The following is a 17,969-nucleotide window of genomic DNA, read 5'->3' on the forward strand; positions in this document are numbered from 1 at the left end:
AGATACTGATTCCGCTCCCTTCACGATGGACAACAAAAAACAACCATATTCGTGGACATAAGGCAGGAAATCACAAGTTAAAAGTTAGGGTTAAAGATGGCGTGAAAGTGTGACATTAATTCCCAACCCACGAGGGCTAGAGCTTCCATAGTCTCGGGGCTTTAGAGATTTGTGTCGAAGGTGACGGCGAGAGGTCAAAGTGGCGGAGGCAGCCATGCTTCACTAAAGCCCAGGGTCAATTGCAGATAAAGAGGGGCAGAGCAGCCACAACAAGCATGGATAGGAATCTCCGAGATAAGCAATAAATCTGCTTGTAAATGTGTAGCCATGTCAAGGGGGGGGTGGGCTGCCGACATCAGATGAAAGCATCGGCGCCCTAAAGGATTCACTGTATGCAGCATGTTCCCTTATCTATCCCTCAGCTTTCGAGCTGCATTCTTGCTCTCCCAGTGGACGCTTTTATGACATTTCTCCTACATTTCAACCTGTCTTTGCCCCCCCCTGGAGAACACACCAGACCTGTGTGACAGAGAAGCATTGTGCTGGCCATTGTTCAGGCTAATGGGTCATCAGAGGGTTGTGTGTCTGAGGGAGAGTGTGTGGTAATGTGAAAAAAAACTCCCTGTAATTAGGCCACTGTGGCTGCTTATTGTCACTTCTGGTGTAGCGCAAGATTAGGCCGGTCAAACAAAAGCTCCTTTTTAAAAAGGCCTACGTGGGTGTCGGCAAGTAGATATCCAATAACGTTACTAATTACGGCTAAAGATAATTGAACAAAGCTTTTTTTTTTTTAATACATATTTTTTTGATAAGGGATATTAAACAGACCCAAATACACTTAATTTGTGTTGAGTTTTAGTCCTGACCTGACTGACAAATGAATCTTTGTACGTTCTCATTTGGCCACTGAGGACTTGGCACCGATTCATCCATCAATCCCTTTAGGATGCAGCAGCGTAAGACTCTCCATGATACGGTTAAGCCGTGCACCCTTAACTTGTCCACTGCGTTAGCAACTGGAAGAGTTGTGAGTTCCTGGAGAGAGATGAGCTCTTTTTGTGATTAGGTTTCGGCCTAAAACGGTGGAACAGTGTCCAAATGTCACTGTACAGTGGACACTTGCCTCGATTCTTGCTATTCTTGTTTTGAACCTCCGTGATGGTTAAGTCGCTTCACATGAATGACCTGTAGTGAAGTATGATGTAATAAGCTACATTAGGGACTAAAGCCGGATGCCTCTTTTAAGCTTCTGCTGGAATACAGATGTGCTCGGAGGCCAATTGTAATCTCTCCCGTGCTTCAGAGGTGTTCCGAGATCCCTCCTGACCAGAAGCCCAGGGAAGAAGAAGCTTTACTTTCAGACTGTAAATGACTGGATTTGTCCCATCTCTAAAGGAGAGTCCATTCACCCTCGCCGATAACCTCTTGTTTGGCCTGTTAATGTGAAAGCGAAGGTAGCATTTATAGATCGGCTTGTGAATTTGGAGCTTTGCATTTTGACTCAGCCCCCTGTCCCTCAAGACAGATCAACACACATGACTGAAGAGGCTTGAGCACCTATCTATCCATCATACCGAGACACTTGAACTCCTCCCACTGGGACAGGATGTTATTCCCATAACGGGCGTACCAAATTGCCAGGAAAAAGAAGTAAAGGATTCATTAAGTCTTGTCTGAACGTGGGTCATTTGGTCTCCAACATGAAGTCTTATCTTGTGGCAGTTGATGAGTGGAATCATCAGAAAAGGTCCTTGATCAGGAGGGGGGTTTAAGCTAGCTCTTAGGTCTCAAAGAAGGACATAACACACCATCGAAATCAATAATCTTTAGATACATTTGGTTGTTGTCACCTTTAACAGTTATTGAAGACCTAGCATGGGCGGAGTTATTGGACTAGAATATTAAAATCTTCATTCATTGATGAAACCTGCCTAATTCTTTGTCCTCATAGGACATTAAGACGACTGTAACCAAGAAAAAGCTCGCCATCCCCCTTCCTGCGTAGGCCTATGACACTATCAATAAAGAAGATGGAGTTAGGGAACACGCAAGAATGTATATAGTCCCCACTATTCATCACCTGTAATGGAAAAGTGCTATTCAGCCTTGCTGCAGCCTTAACTATTTGTTCTTTCTATAGGATGCTATTTCTGAAGGTTACAGAACACATGACCTTCTCTTCCTAACAAACATGTCATTCTTCTGTGGGTAGACATTTTTTAAATGGACCGTTTTTAAAAGTCATTTATAGCACTGCTGTCATTTGCAGTTTTCCAGAGTATTTAAAAAAAGATTCATGGTTATTTCAGATTTTACTTTGTCTTATGTGAGCCGTACATTCTTGGGCTTCCTTCTTTTACTGGTCCAGGTTTTACTGGTCCCAATGGAAGTCGCATGGAAAAGAAGGGTTTAGCTCTCAGCTTGAAAAATGGGAACTCTTTATGTATAATGTTGGGCTTGAACATAATCCACTTCTTTAAGAACTAGAGAATAGGACGTATGTAAGATATGACTTTTAAATTGTGTCTTCGTAGTGTCTTTCATTAGCTCCTCCGTTTACACTATTGGTTTAGTATGTCAAGTTTCTTTCTCAAGCCTAGTGGACACATATGTTGTGCATGAATAATAGACTATAGTTGCCGTAGAATATTCTATAATTAATTGTTTTCTTGTAGATAAGCCTCATCACCTTATTCGGGTCAGTAGAGAGGCCTCTAATCTCTTAAATCCACTGAAAATTACCACCCACAACCTTAGGAAAGTACATGTGTGTTAAGGGGGGGGGGGGTGTTTATTTACGCAAGATGCTTTTGTTCACTAGAACTGTTCTTCACATCCATCACTTCCCCTCCGGTGTCGTTGTCAGTGCAAGGCAGAACAGCGGCGACAAGTGACGTGACCTTTCAACTAACTGTCCCCAGCGACCGCGGATCTAGAAATGCAAGCGTGTGGAATAAATAAGTGAGGATGCCAGAGATGAACAAATCTAAGCTGGGAATAATGTCAAGAGTGAATGTCTGTCTTTTCTCTTAAATGTTCATTGTCAAAAAGGTGCCAACAGCACCTAAAAGTGCACATTATAGATGACACACAGTTTACCTTTGTGAAACCTTGAATTTTGTAACTATGGTCAAGAGTTTTGAGCAGTGACTCAAAGGACAATCCATTGGAATGGATCCCAATAAAAGCAGCTCAGTTGTCCAGAAGACACTCGGAATGGAACCAAAGTATTAGCCAGTTCCTTTAGCTAGTTTTTCTGCAGGAGTTCTGATTAGGTCAAACAGGCCTTGGGGCGAACCCTAGAAATGCACCTCAGAACCCCATCCCAAGAACTGGGATCAAAAATCATCTTGTGGAATCTAAAGTGAGGACTTGACAGCATCCGTAATCCAACCCCTTGGTGTCGTCTGTCCTTGTGGACCACATCAGCATATGGAAAGAAGGTCTTTACTTAAAGTGATCACGAGGCGTCTGTGCAGCCTTTTTTTCGCCGGCCCTGTGTTGTCTTTACGCTCCGACGGTCGTCAAATGTTTAGACTTGTAGTGACAGCCTATCCCTGTGACCGCAGTGACCTCTGACCTTTGAGGAATGGACAATCCTGGAAACAAAAACAGAGGCCTTTTGTCCGGGTCAAAGGGAAAACATCTGTTGGGCTGAAGACACAGAAAGAAGAGGGGGATTAAGTCCGGAGCATTCATTGTCCTTTTCTTTTCAGCCACCTCCGACCAATAGTCACTGATGGGAACGTGCGGAAAGACACTGTACATCACACCCTCGCGTCCCAGCGCCCCCCGAAATCCACACCGGGCTTTAAAAGCACCAGCTGTCTCAGACCCTTTTTAATACACAGAGAACCTCATTTACGTGTCACTTTTGACTCCGTCTACCACGGTTTAGACAACAGGCTGTCAGTGCTGCCGCGTAAGAACAAGCCGTTAGAAATCCTTTCTTGTTCAGCCACTTTAAAATAAGCAAGGATCCTGTTGAACCACTGAAAAATCACATTTTTACGATCCAATATGATGATGTATTTACGTTACTCTGCTAAGTTTAAAAGCCAGAAAAACATGACAGAATGAAATATGACTTGAGTTATGCACTATTTAAAATATTATATATTTATCCTATTTATGACATATTAGAACTCATTTATATTCAAACTTTTATATACATTAATTATTATATGCGATATTTAAAACCTTATTTATTCAATGTCTTTATACTATATTGCACTATTTTTTAACTTATTAATATTTATATTTATACTTTTTATATATACATCTCTCTGCTGTGGTTTTTAACGGTTGCCAAGCAACGGAATTTCGTTGCCAGTTTCACTGCTGTGTTTTGTGTGCAATGACAATAAAAGGAAGTCTAAAGTCTAACATCATATTTGTAGTCCATATCAATCAGTCATATTTAGGTGTAAGTCGTGGGGCAGATCTGTATAGAATGCACATAAATGTTTAAAAAAAATGGATACATAGCTTATTATTTTCTGAAGCTTTTGTGTTGTATCTGTCTTATAAAGAAAGATGCTACACGAAATGCTTAATGTGGGTTATGGTGTAGGTGGGCTGAGCCATTATTTCATTAGCAATGATGGCTCAATCCTTTGGCTTTTTTGTTTTTTTGGCTTTGATTTTCTGACATTTTAATCTGATTTTAGCTTCTCTTTGAACACCATTTAAGACATCAGCATGTAGCTTAGTAGCTGCTTCGAACATTGACTAGTCCCTCCAAAAACTGCGTCAATTTCTGAATTTCTCAACAAGTCTGGCTTCTGCTGCGATTCTTTGTCAAAACTAAAACAGGATGTCATGGAGTCAGTTGTGCAGTGTGTTGTTGCATCGCGCCATTGGTTGCATCACACAGAGAGAACCCAGGTCATTTAAAAGGTATTTCTCTTTTAAAAAAAACAACAACCTTGAATTTAGTGACTATGGTCGTGAGCCGTGACTCAATGAGATTATCCAACCGGAACAGACAATTCCAGTTAAAGTGACTCAGGTGGTGTGACGCAAAAAATCACTGGAGATCAGACCACATGACATCCTTTTTTGGTTTTGTCAGAACGCAGCAGGAGAGATTTTGTTGAACTTTCGTAATTGATTGGGATCGAAACATTGTTGCATCACGTTGTTACATCACGTTGTTACCTAACGCTGGTACATCAAACAGAAAATATCTGTAATTCGTTATTGTTTTTGTTAAATATAATCCATTTAAAGTACGGTTGTGTAACTGCATTATCAAGTATGTTTATATTTCATACACTAATAATCATTAGCTTTCCTACATCATACATCCAAATGTATAATCAAAAGTATGTAATATAACCATAATATTATCCTTAATCAGAAAAGGTTGTAAAAATATGAAATTACTAAATAAATGTAGTCATTGTTGGTGCATTTTCTCATTAAGAAGAGGAACATGTTTAAAGTCACAGCACCGAGCAGCAAACGTCTGTGCACCACAAGAAGCTACAGCCACTGTTCTTAAATGATCAGAGAGAATTTCTAATCCCAGCTTCTGAAGAGATTATTCATGTTGCTAACGCCGCCTTTCATATCCGGCATTGTCAGCAGAGAAGACTTTCTAAATATTTAACCCGATGAAAAGCAGCTCACAGTGATCGACACACACACACAGAGGACACAAAATTGTCCATTATCTCGCACCATGTTGTTTATTTGTCTTCTAGGGCTGTTGTGTTGGGCTTAAGTATTTATCACATTCTTGGTGCTTCGTTTAAAACTCCTCGGCATCTCTGGTAGCAACGGAGAACTCTTTCATCTTGACTGGTCTTACTTGCAGCGGTGACATGAGAAAATCTGCTGACAGGAGTGGGATGTTAAAGATGTTATTAACTGGTTAGAACTGTCGGGGCCCTGCCTAAAAAAACCTGATTTGAAATTTGAAAACTACGCTATTTTAAATAAATATTTAGGGAAAATAGTAGATGTGTTTAATTGGATTTGTGATGTTTTAATAAAGAATGAATTGCAGTTAAGATAGTGTCCACTGTGTGTCACTGAAGACCCAGTTTCTCGCTTCAGTTCTCGACTAACAGGATCAGCTACAGCTCTGGATGAATCCTGGACAATAAATCCATTTTTTTTAGGCCAAAATCGTTGGATTGGAACAATGAGGCAAAACCACGAATCATGATGAGACAGATGTTGATGACTCATGGACAGACTGGCACCAACAAAAGCACCTGAAGATGACATATTTGAGCGTCTCAAAGGAAGTTATTGCTACGTTTTTTAGTCGTAAAAGCTGATTCATCATTGTGTAACAGTTCAGGAGAAAAAGTATGATAATTGTTGATCTAAATTCTTCCAATCTTACATTTTGTCTCTTTAATTTACATGCTATTCAAAAAGTGTTGTTTTCTTCAACATAAAGTCACTGTTTATTCTGTTCTGGATGAGAATCTCTACAAAATTAAACAAACAGAAGTAGACATCAAAATTCAAGGAAGAAGTTTTGATTAATTTAAGCGTATTCCAGTATCAGATTCCATACATACAGTGTATATCTATCTATCTATCTATCTATCTATCTATCTATCTATCTATCTATCTATCTATCTATCTATCTATCTATCTGTCTGTCTGTCTGTCTGTCTGTCTGTCTGTCTGTCTGTCTGTCTGTCTGTCTGTCTGTCTGTCTGTCTGTCTGTCTGTCTGTCTGTCTGTCTGTCTGTCTGTCTGTCTGTCTGTCTGTCTGTCTGTCTGTCTGTCTGTCTGTCTGTCTGTCTGTCTGTCTGTCTGTCTGTCTGTCTGTCTGTCTGTCTGTCTGTCTGTCTGTCTGTCTGTCTGTCTGTCTGTCTGTCTGTCTGTCTGTCTGTCTGTCTGTCTGTCTGTCTGTCTGTCTGTCTGTCTGTCTGTCTGTCTGTCTGTCTGTCTGTCTGTCTGTCTGTCTGTCTGTCTGTCTGTCTGTCTGTCTGTCTGTCTGTCTGTCTGTCTGTCTGTCTGTCTGTACATCTATCTATCTATCTATCTATCTATCTATCTATCTATCTATCTATCTATCTATCTATCTATCTATCTATCTATCTATCTATCTATCTATCTATCTATCTATCTATCTATCTATCTATCTATCTATCTATCTATCTATCTATCTATCTATCTATCTGTCTATCTGTCTATCTATCTGTCTGTCTATCTGTCTATCTGTCTGTCTGTCTGTCTGTCTGTCTGTCTGTCTGTACATATATCTATCTATTTATCTATACATATATCTATCTATCCATCTATCCATCTATCCATCTATCCATCCATCCATATTGGTTGGTTTGAGCTAGTTTCCTGTTATTGGAATTAAACATCCTGTGCATTGGAGCAATTCTAATGCTTCAATTTAATTTAATTTACAATTCAGAATTCCTAGTTTTGCCCAGTGTTGGGTTTAAGACATTTTCAAATGGAGTCTTAAGCATTTTAGGGCAATGTCTGCTCCTCGTCTTCGTCATTCTCAGTCAACATGGAAGATACAAAAGCAAAGAAGTGTCTCACAACAACCAAGAAGTGTTGAAGTCTGTGTGTGATCTGTTGTGTTGCCAGCATGACAAAGTGTCACCCTTGTCTTATGACACGAACACCAATACGTCACACTTCAACACTCAACAATGTTTATTCATTCTATTAGTGTTTTTATTTCCAGCATTTGTTGCCATCTTTATCTGGATCTCATCTCTGGAGCTGTTGCAGAGCGAGCTATCCAAAGTCCCTCCCTGAATTACTGCTTCCTGCCAGCGACACACACGGCCGGCGAACAATGGCTCGCAGGAAGACTTGTGGCTGTTACTGTCAGACGCCTGCATTTCATTTTTGTGGCCTGAGTGCGTGTCCTGAGAGACGAAGGACATCTCACCCACGTCATCATGTTGGACTGAGATCTGGGCATCAAAGTGCCGCCGAGCAGAAGAACAACATACGCCATTGTCCTGCCGGCCTGCTGTGCACAGGAAAGCTCCGTTCATGATCCCATAAAAAGTGTTTTTGGCACAAGATTGCTGTACATGTTTGTCCTGCTGAGGTGAAATTGTACATGCCAAAGAGAAAAGGCTGTCAATGAAAACATTACATTCTGCTGACTGACCGTTCCCATCATTAACTTCCTTTTTCACGATAAAACATTTTTAAATGTCCCCCAGCGATGACAGAAGTGACCCAATAATTTGTCAATAAAGCCGAAAATATCAACGTTTTAACTCGGGTGTTATCTCTGGGTCAAGGTGAACACATTTGTTTCAGGACCCCGGGTCAACTTGACCCAGAGATAACACAAAATCTTAGGTGATAATAAATAAAAGGAAACAACAGTACTTGAAGAATCAGCTGCACCTGACATTAATTCGACTTTTTCTTTGTTTGGCAGCACTAATACATCATATCGTATAAATATTAACTTAAAATAAAATCGATTGAATCTCACATGCCTCAAGAGCGCATTAGGTGAAACTACCGTATCCACTATAAATCCCATAATGCAATGCAACAGACGACGAGTAAAAAATTATTTAGCGACCAAGGAAAGAGGTGCAAGAGTAAGATAGAAATTAAGTAAGTAAGTAAGTAAGTAATATTTATTTATATAGCACTTTTCGAGAAATTATTTAGAAAGTCAGTGTATTATTTGCAAATAACTTGACATGTTCATGAAGTAACATGTCCCTTAAGAGTTAGCTTAAGAATCTGAATAAAGCTCAACCAAAGTGTTAATTTGAAACCGTCACAGGAGCAGTTATTAATAGATTTAATAGGAACATTAAGTCCCAAAACACAATCAACAAGCGTCCCAATCGAGAGTCCAATATCTCATGGATAATAAAGAGTCCAGTATATCCCATTAAACTGATCAATGTACGGATCATTTTTAGTTTTTGGCTTTAAGTTTCAATTGAAATCGAAAAAAAAGGATACGACACGTGGGCAACATAATATGAACGGGAATGTGTGAACCATCAATGGAGTTACACTCACATTATATCCAAAAAACCTGAAAGAACGTCCTCCAAAATCAGGTAATAAACAGGGAACTAAACTGGAAAGAGGAATCTTAAAGGAGAACCGAAAAAACGGAAGTCAAAACATGTCTTGAAAGTAGAATCGAAAGTTGAAATGAGAACCGAAAAAACGGAAGTCAAAACATGTCTTGAAAGTAGAATCGAAAGTTGAAATGAGAACCGAAAAAACGGTAGTCAAAACATGTCTTGAAAGAAAGAAACAACAACAACAAAGAGTGAGAACACAGAGTCCTAGAGATACATCGCCGATAACCATTGCTGATCAGGTCATTCGTCCATGGAGAGAGGGAGGTAGAAAACAGGAAGTAACAAACAAAGTTAAAGCAAAATGAGAGTAACAACTTGCACATTATACCAGCCTTAGCATGTTTGGTCGATTTAATAGTATCTAAGTTGTTTTTTAACCAATTATTTAATTAGAAAATAAAAGAGGAAATCGACTTTATTTTCTTTGTACTTCAAATAAGTACAACGTTTTATTTGAAGTTTATTTTGTGTTTAAAACTAACATCCGTCCACGGAAACATGACCCTCAGCAGCTTTAGGTAAAAATAAGTCACAAATAATGACCAGAAGAGACAAAAAACAGTCCTAACAAGACTTCCATTTATCATCAGTAAGAATGTCGAGTGTGTATTGACGTCTGACAACATTTACAGTAGGGAGGTGGCGAGAGGATGAAGAGGGGAGGCCGGGGGGGCGGGGGGGTGCAAAGGCGACTTCCCATCGTGGGAAGCTTGTGCCCAGAGGAGTTAATAAACTCCCGCCCGTTTGATTTTGCCCCAGAAGCCGGTCAGACCCTTTGTCAACACGGTGGAAGAGGAAGTGTCTCAGTCTCAACACAAAGTCGCTTCAGAAGCGCATGTTATGGTCTGTGGAGTGTAAAAGCAGCTGAAACTGTGGGATTTATACGAGACGTATTCAGAGAGATGTACAGCAGCGGATACTCCGCGGTGTCCAAGAACATGCAGGCCCAGAAGAAGATGAAGTACCGGTCAAAGGGCAAGAGCTGCGGCTACTACATGCGCATCGTCTTCTTCTTCTCCTCCCTCATCCAGTCGCTCATCATCGTGAGCCTGGTGCTGTTCCTCATCTATGGCAAGAAGCAGGACTCGGCGTCCAACGGCCGCATCCAGGACCTGGAGGAGACCTTCAGCCGACTCTCTATCGAGAACGTGGCCCTGCGGCTGCAGAGGAAGAACCTGACCAATCTGCTCAACGTCACCATGACCGAGAAGACCCGGAACGACTGGGACCTGATGAGATGCCGGTACATAGCCAACGTCTCGTCCACCGTCATCATAGACATGGACAAGAACCAGGTAAGAATGGGTCCAGAACACAATAGAGGAGAAGTCTGGGGGGGGTTCAGTTAGTGTTTTCTTCACACAGATGTGGCCCCGTATCTTACTTTTGTTGTGATTGTACCTGAATTTGTATTGGAATTACAGTTTAATAGAAACACAATTCAAAAAGGCAACAATATATTCACAGTCTTCAATTGCTCAAAGCTTAAAAGTGAAAAAAACAAATACAATTTCAATGTCAACATAGAAGACTTGTATTTGTACTTGTCAGTTATGTTTGCATAAAATAATTCATATTATTTAAAGACTGCTTAATGCTTAAAAGCTTGTCTACTGTTCATCTTGACACAAGACTAATATTTGTGAGCTTCAAAATAGAACGAAAACGGAAGTGCAAATAGGAAAAAGGCATTTCATAAAGTATAACATTTGTGTATATAAAAAGAATGTAGTTACTTCTTATCTATTTGTAATTTCATTTAAATCCATAATAAATACAATAAAACATCAGTCCTTGAAGAATCATCTGCACCTAAGATTGATTTTTGAACTGGAATTCTTTTTATTTTTGACAAACCTAATTCTCATATATCCTTAAATTAAAATAAATCTAACATGCTTCAAGAGCACTTTAGGTGAAACAACCGTGTCCACTACAAATCCCATATTGCAATGCAACAGTGTAAACACAACATTTTTTTTAAATATCCATTTGTTTCTAATATATGAGCTTTAATCGAATATAATAAATATTTAATTTTTTGTTTGTTCAGTTGCGTTCCCCATATCAAACATTGGTTATCATTCTAAAAACACTGTATAATGATATTATTTCTCGACTAATCAATCTGGAGTACATGTTGTAATGATTTTTGATAAAGTGTTTCTACAAGATCGTTTTGTTTGCTAGATTTTTTGTGCTAGTTCGTAGTTTGGCGCCAACTGGTTTATACTATTTTTCCTTTATTTATTTTATGACTCTTTTTCTTTCTTATATACTAGTTTTGCATATATTTTTGTGTTATCTCAAAGGACAATTTGCCTTTAAATAATGATTTGAAGGCCATGTTTAGTCACATCGTCTCACTTTTATTAGTAGTTGTTTCATCAAGAGCAGCTCAGTAGACGAGTGGTTATTGATTCTGGCCTGAACCAGTTTTGAAGGGAACCTGCTCTATTTTCCTCTTCTCCTGAGGCGTTTGTGGGTTTCCTCTTGGTACTCCAACAGTCCCAACACAGACGGCAGTAACTTGAATCACTTCAAAGGTTGTAGTTTTGCATAGGCTGGTTTCGGGTGTTGCATAGGCTACTGTGAGTGGCTCTTACTCGCGGGAGTGGTTAAAAAAAATGTAACAATTAATTATTATTTTCTCCTTTTTTTCAATTTCAGCAAAGATGCAATCTGGAACTGTCAAGCTGTCAATTTCAAAACCGGTTCGCTGCCAAATGTCAACCAAGTAAGTATTTAAACAAGCACCCTGGCTTCTCCTTCACTGGAAGACCAATAAGACATCATTTTGTTCACTCTCTTTGACACCGGGTCCAATATTTCCACTTGAAAACCGTCTGTCCAGAAGGTGGTCATAATGTTTAGGCTGACAGCGCAGTGACGTTTTCTTTTCAGCAGGTTTTGATTTACGCTATGAACACGATCAAATTTCATATTCTTCTTCCATCTTTCAGCCCACAACACTCGCTCTGGGAACGATGGCGGCTGCAACTGTGGGCTGCAAACTGAGCGTCTCAACGCCAACATTGAGTTCCTGACTTCCAACTTCACTCAGACGACGGAGCGGATGAGGATGGACCTGGAGCGGGCCACCAGATCAAGAGACAACCTTCATCTAGAGAGCATCGCGCTGAGAAAGGAGAAGTACCTGTATCAGAGGGAGATTGAGTTATCCAAACACGGATGCAAAGAAGACTTCATCAAGTCTCTCAGCGGCGTTTCCAACGTGTCCAGAGCTTTCCTCGTAAAGATCGAGGGGCTTTTCTCGCTTATGATGCCCTTCCATCTCACCTGCGATAAGCAGAGATCACACCTGGATCGGATCTGCTCCAACTGCACCCGTCTGTCCAGAGAAGTGGAGGACAAGTTCCAGCTGTACCTGAACAACGTGGGCGATCAGGTGTCAAGCATCCAGCAGTCCAACAGCCGCCTGAGGGCGGAGAATGAACTCCTGACCTCGGACTACCGCTTCTGCAGCCACAACCGCACCGGGATGATCCGCGAGCACCGGAAGAATGTGGAGGATCTTAAGCTGAAGTACGACTTGGAGAAAGAGGATATTTTGAGGGAGAAAAGGAAACTGCTTGGAGACAAGGATGTCTTGGAGAACAGCATCAAATACAAAGACAAAGAAGCGGAACACCTGAAGGCGCAAATCAATCTACTCAACAGCACATGCAAGGTGACGGAATTATTTTGATACGTGGTCAACTCAAGTTTTGACTACGTATCCCAGTGGCGATGATAGAAGAGTGTTGTTTCCACACTTGACTTACACCTGAGATTGTGCAGGACATAGTAATGAAGCTGTTGTGACTGTAAATGGCTGTTATTAACCACTTGTCTATTTTATTTTTCATTTCCAGTCTGGTGGTATCCTCGGAGGCTCAAGAATGGGCCAGTTCCACAACAATTTTAATAATGGAGGCTCCTCAAACTTCGGGTCCAGTTCAAATTTTGGTTCAGCTGGGTCTGCGATGAATAGGCAAGGGTCAACAGGATTAGGTTCCTCAAGCTTTGGGTCAACTGGGTCCGGTTCGAATTTTGGTTCCACTGGATTAGGCCAGAATAGGCAAGGGTCAACAGGGTTAGGTTCCTCAAGCTTGGGGTCAACTGGGTCCGGTTCGAATTTTGGTTCCACTGGATTAGGCCAGAATAGGCAAGGGTCAACAGGGTTAGGTTCCTCAAGCTTGGGGTCAACTGGGTCCGGTTCGAATTTTGGTTCCACTGGATTAGGCCAGAATAGGCAAGGGTCAACAGGGTTAGGCTCCTCAGCCTTTGGGTCAACTGGGTCTAGTTCTAATTTTGGTTCTACGGGGTCTGGATTGAACAAGCAGAGCTCAACTGGGTTAGGCTCCTCAAACTATGGGTCATCTGGGTCTAGTTCAAATTCTGGTTCTACGGGGTCTGGATTGAACAAGCAGAGCTCAACTGGGTTAGGCTCCTCAAACTATGGGTCATCTGGGTCTAGTTCAAATTCTGGTTCTACTGGGTCTGGATTGAACAAGCAGAGCTCAACTGGGTTAGGCTCCTCAAACTATGGGTCATCTGGGTCTAGTTCAAATTCTGGTTCTACTGGTTCTGGATTTAACAGGCAGAGCTCATCATCTGGGTCTAGTTCTAATTTTGGTTCTACTGGGTCTGGGTTGAACAAGCAGAGCTCAACTGGATCTGGCTCCTCCAGTTTTGGGTCATCTGGGTCAAGTTCAAATTTCGGTTCCACTGGGTCTGGGCTCAATAGACATGGATCTACAGACTCCAAACAAGGCTCCACCGGGTTGGGTTCTGGATCTTCTAGTTCCAGTGGAACCGGCCTAAATAAACAGGCAAATAATGGAAAGGGATCGTCCCTTTTTGGTTCCACTGGATCAAGCCAAAGTCAAGGGTCGAGCGCAAGCAGTCTCAGTAAAGAAACGTCTAACGGAAAGAGTTCTAGTGGGTCGACAAGCACAACAAACAAAAGCACAGGATCTGGATTCTCCTGGTTCAATTTAGGATCCGGCAGCAGTAACTCCGGACAAAGTAAACCTAGTAGTGGATCTGGGAATGAAAAGAGTTCATCAACTGGATCTTTGTTCGGAGGTGGAAGAACAAGTGGATTTGGAGTTAGCAAAGGTAACATATCGAAATCACTTCAGGGGTTTTAGTGTAAATAAGTGCTAAAATCTTCTTATTTTTCTCTTCAGTCAGTGTCACTCAACATCTTCATGACCTGCAGAGAATCATCAACCCGTCTAGACCTGAGTAAGTTACAAAAAATAACAAATTTAAAGATACATATACGTAAAAGACTTTTAATTCCAGAAAGTAATGACACTTATTGAGTGAGGTGTAGAGTGTAGGATTACATGTGAGGCATTTAGGAACTTAATACCAAGAGTTCACATGTTTCCATTCTTATATAATAAGATTTAATATCTAACTGGTTCTGAAAAATGTAATAGTAGAAATATATATCGTGGAGTTTTTGCAAATCTGAGGTCCACAAATGGCCGATTTAACAAAATATATGTCAACCCTTGCGTTATCTTAGGGTCAAGGTGACCCAAAAGGTCCGAAAACAAATGCATTTGTGGTATCCCTTGTGTTGTCTCTGGGTCAAGGTGAACGACCTCGCAGGCTTCCATAAATACATATGCAGTGGTGGAGGTCGTTCATCTTGACCCAGAGACAACACAAGGGATACCACAAACACTTTGACCCGAGAAGGGTTTAAATAATGCTTGATTAAACATGCTTTAAGGAATTGTTATTTAATTACAAAACAAAAAGTTCATTAGCTGTTGCTCACTGAAAAAAAAATGATAAAGAAAGTGAGTTCAGGGTAATGACTGAAAACAGTATAGAAGTATAGAAAAGTATAGTACACTTTATTTGTGTTTTTGTTTGTGCAGCTTATTAACTAATGAACTTCTGTATTTTCAGGGAGAAACTAGAGCTGTCTCAGATGTTGGGGTAACCAGTTCGATCCAAAGAACAAGAAATGACTGTTGGTGTCTGACTTAAAATAAGTGTATAAGCCAAAGCTCACACTCTACGTAACAATGTGCCATATTTTAAACCATGTTTATACCGGAGAATGCACATCCACGAATAATCCTTTGCACTTTTTGATATAAAATGTGAAGTTTTTAATCACATGTATCTACCTTACACTGTGAGTTCAAATAAAAAAATAAAAAACGTAATGGGATGATTCCTGTCTCTTCTTTATAAACAAACCTATTTGGGATATTCAGACCCGGAAATAACAGTTTGTCCCTTCGTGCGTCACCTATTGTTTGGCTAATTGCCTTCAACTAAGTCATTGCCGCCTCCTTGACTCCGAGCTAAATTTATTGGTGAATTTTGTACAGTAGAGTGTTTACATCTAGCTGTCAGCCTGCTGTCAGAGGGAGAAGAAAAGGACTCTTGGCCAGACGCCCGTTTGTTGTAAATATCCCGGCTCTTAACAGTACAGAACGTGGATATCCACTGTATAAACACCACCTTTATTTATCCACACTGTGGTACACGGTCTTACCAGGACTGATCAACGATCATCTGCTTTATTTTGGTTTCAATTTGAATGTACAAGGTTTTTTGAACAGTTAAATAACCAGCGATGTTCTCACGAAAAGCCGGAGATTTAAATAAATCCACCAGAAAAACATCCTGATCATTGAACTCACGAGGTCAAGAGGAGGAAATACGTCTTTAAATCCAAACGTTCAACTTTGATGACGATTTATTGCCATGCACTTGAGCGAAGGTTGTACCCGACCAGAAGGATATCCTTTGTTTAAGAAACCTTTTTTTTCTCCACATGGGGACACGGATCTGACTGCAAAGTTACGGGTCATCTTCGGGGAGTCGTTCATTACATCAACCGGTAGGCTGACTGGAAAAAAGTCATCATGAAACAGAATGTGTGAAGATACTTCCTGTCTTTATGGACCATTATCCTGTCCATTTGAGGTCGTTTTCTTTACTTCCTGTACTTTTACTTGCGTTTCACCTCAACATAAGTTACCATTCATTTGATGACCAGAGAGCTGCAGAGTCTTAAATTAAATAAACCGCTCCTTAACAGATATATTAACATTTATATTTTCACACTTATTTTATTCTTGCATAAGCTTCCCATATTATGCATCCATGTCTGGGATATTTAGACATTTGAACCTTTCTTGATATAGTTTAATGTTGCTAAGTTCATTTTTAACTGACTTAACCCTTGTTCGGTCTCTTGGTCAAGGTGACCCAAAGGCCCAGAAACAAATGTGTTTGTGGTATCCCCTGTGTTGCTTCTGGGGTCAAGGTGAACGACCTCAGTGGCTTTCATAAATACATATGCAGTGGTACCACAAAGACGTTTGTTTTTCAGCCACCGGGTCACCTTGACCCCAAGCTTGTCATCATGGTTGTAGTGGTTGAGTATGTTTATGGATTCTGGCTCACAAGAAAACATTCTAACCTCACAAATCACCTCGAACTATTTTTGATTCCAAAGTGTCTTACTCTAATCAAACAAAGGTTATCGTTGGTTTCCCCTCTAAGATCGGAGAGATTGTTGTAGCGGCTTGACTAAATGTCCCGCTGATGAAGAAGAGGAAATGGTGCCGAGGATTACGACCTCCTTCCTCACCTGGGGTGGAGAAACTTTGACCTTTTTTGTCTAAGGCTGATAATGTCTCCTCTTTACTGTGACTTCTAATTGCGTTTCCTATTCGCCTGCCATTCCCCCCGACCCACAGTGGCACAGGCTGTAAAGAGATTTGTGCCGTATACAGATCCCAGATGGAGGACGCTGTCCCTCGACGGTCGTTTTCATCCTGTCCTAAGAACTTTCACCTCGAACTTCAGTGACCCCGGATTCTACACTCTTCATGGGCTGAAAAATCATATTAAAAAGGGAAAAAATTAGGGATTTATTATTTACTGTGGGACTTGTGTTGGGGTGTACTTTGAGTACACCATGTGTTGTACAAAAATAAATACCTCAACTTTTACACTGCTCAGGGTTGGATGTTGAGCTTAGCACGCTCATGCTAGTTATTTAGCATAAACATTATATGAAACAATTGTTTGCCTTCTAAATTGAATTCGCTTATTAACTTGAAAAGAAGAAACATAATTAAATTGCAGTTTTATACATATCACTGCAGATTAGATGGTTATCCACACAATCTTTGGCACCTTTTTTTTTATCTGGGGTCCTTGTTTAAGTCACGTCAAGTTCTCTGCCACTCTGCTCACTGCCACTACCCTGTGGTCGTTTCAGGTACTGCATGATTCAATTTAATTAATAAGGAAATTATTTTGTTCAATTTTTTTTTCTCCCATTTATGTTTATAAATTAAGCTAAAAAGGATATAATCCAATAAGAAACCGATTTATCTCTTTTGACTTTCATTTAAGATACAATTCTATAACTTGAATTGAAGACCCAAACACTGTGTATTGCTAAAACTGAGGTTATAAGCAGAAGAAGAAAAATAGCATTCCATCCCATCATACATAGAATTCAATCATCAGCGTCTCTAAAGCACTGTTTATATTTAAGAATAAGGCATACATTTATCTTTCCAAAGGTTCAAAACATTTAAGTTAATTAAAGAAGTTGGGACTTAAGAAATACATGTTTCAATGTAATTTTTAAGCAATTTTGACTAAGAACATGGACAAACCCCTCCATGCCCAGAAAGGACTACATAAATTGAAAAGAATGTATCGATGACAATACTAAAAAATGGCCTTAATACTGTACATATAAGGGGTGTTAGAAAATATAGATAAAACTATATATTATAATGTTGTTGTTTTTTAACAAAACTCTATCAATATATTTGACATTTACTTTTTCCAAAACCAGTTTTTTGTGCCTCAAAATTGACCAAACCTTTAAAT

General features: G+C 40.2%; 1 protein-coding gene across 1 annotated transcript; it reads left to right on the plus strand.

Moving 5' to 3' along the window:
- The first annotated feature begins 9,841 nt into the window (after positions 1-9,841).
- On the plus strand, positions 9,842-15,268 carry plvapa (plasmalemma vesicle associated protein a). The gene is made up of 6 exons (XM_087811518.1): positions 9,842-10,366; positions 11,742-11,808; positions 12,035-12,762; positions 12,947-14,195; positions 14,267-14,324; positions 15,006-15,268. Exons 1-6 carry the CDS (start codon positions 9,974-9,976, stop codon positions 15,037-15,039), a joined length of 2,529 nt encoding a protein of 842 aa, XP_087667644.1. The 5' UTR covers positions 9,842-9,973; the 3' UTR covers positions 15,040-15,268.
- Positions 15,269-17,969: the final 2,701 nt, after the last annotated feature.

The sequence above is a fragment of the Callionymus lyra genome, chromosome 16 (assembly GCF_982586985.1).
Source record: "Callionymus lyra chromosome 16, fCalLyr1.hap1.1, whole genome shotgun sequence".
NCBI classification, from domain to species: Eukaryota; Metazoa; Chordata; class Actinopteri; order Syngnathiformes; family Callionymidae; genus Callionymus; species Callionymus lyra.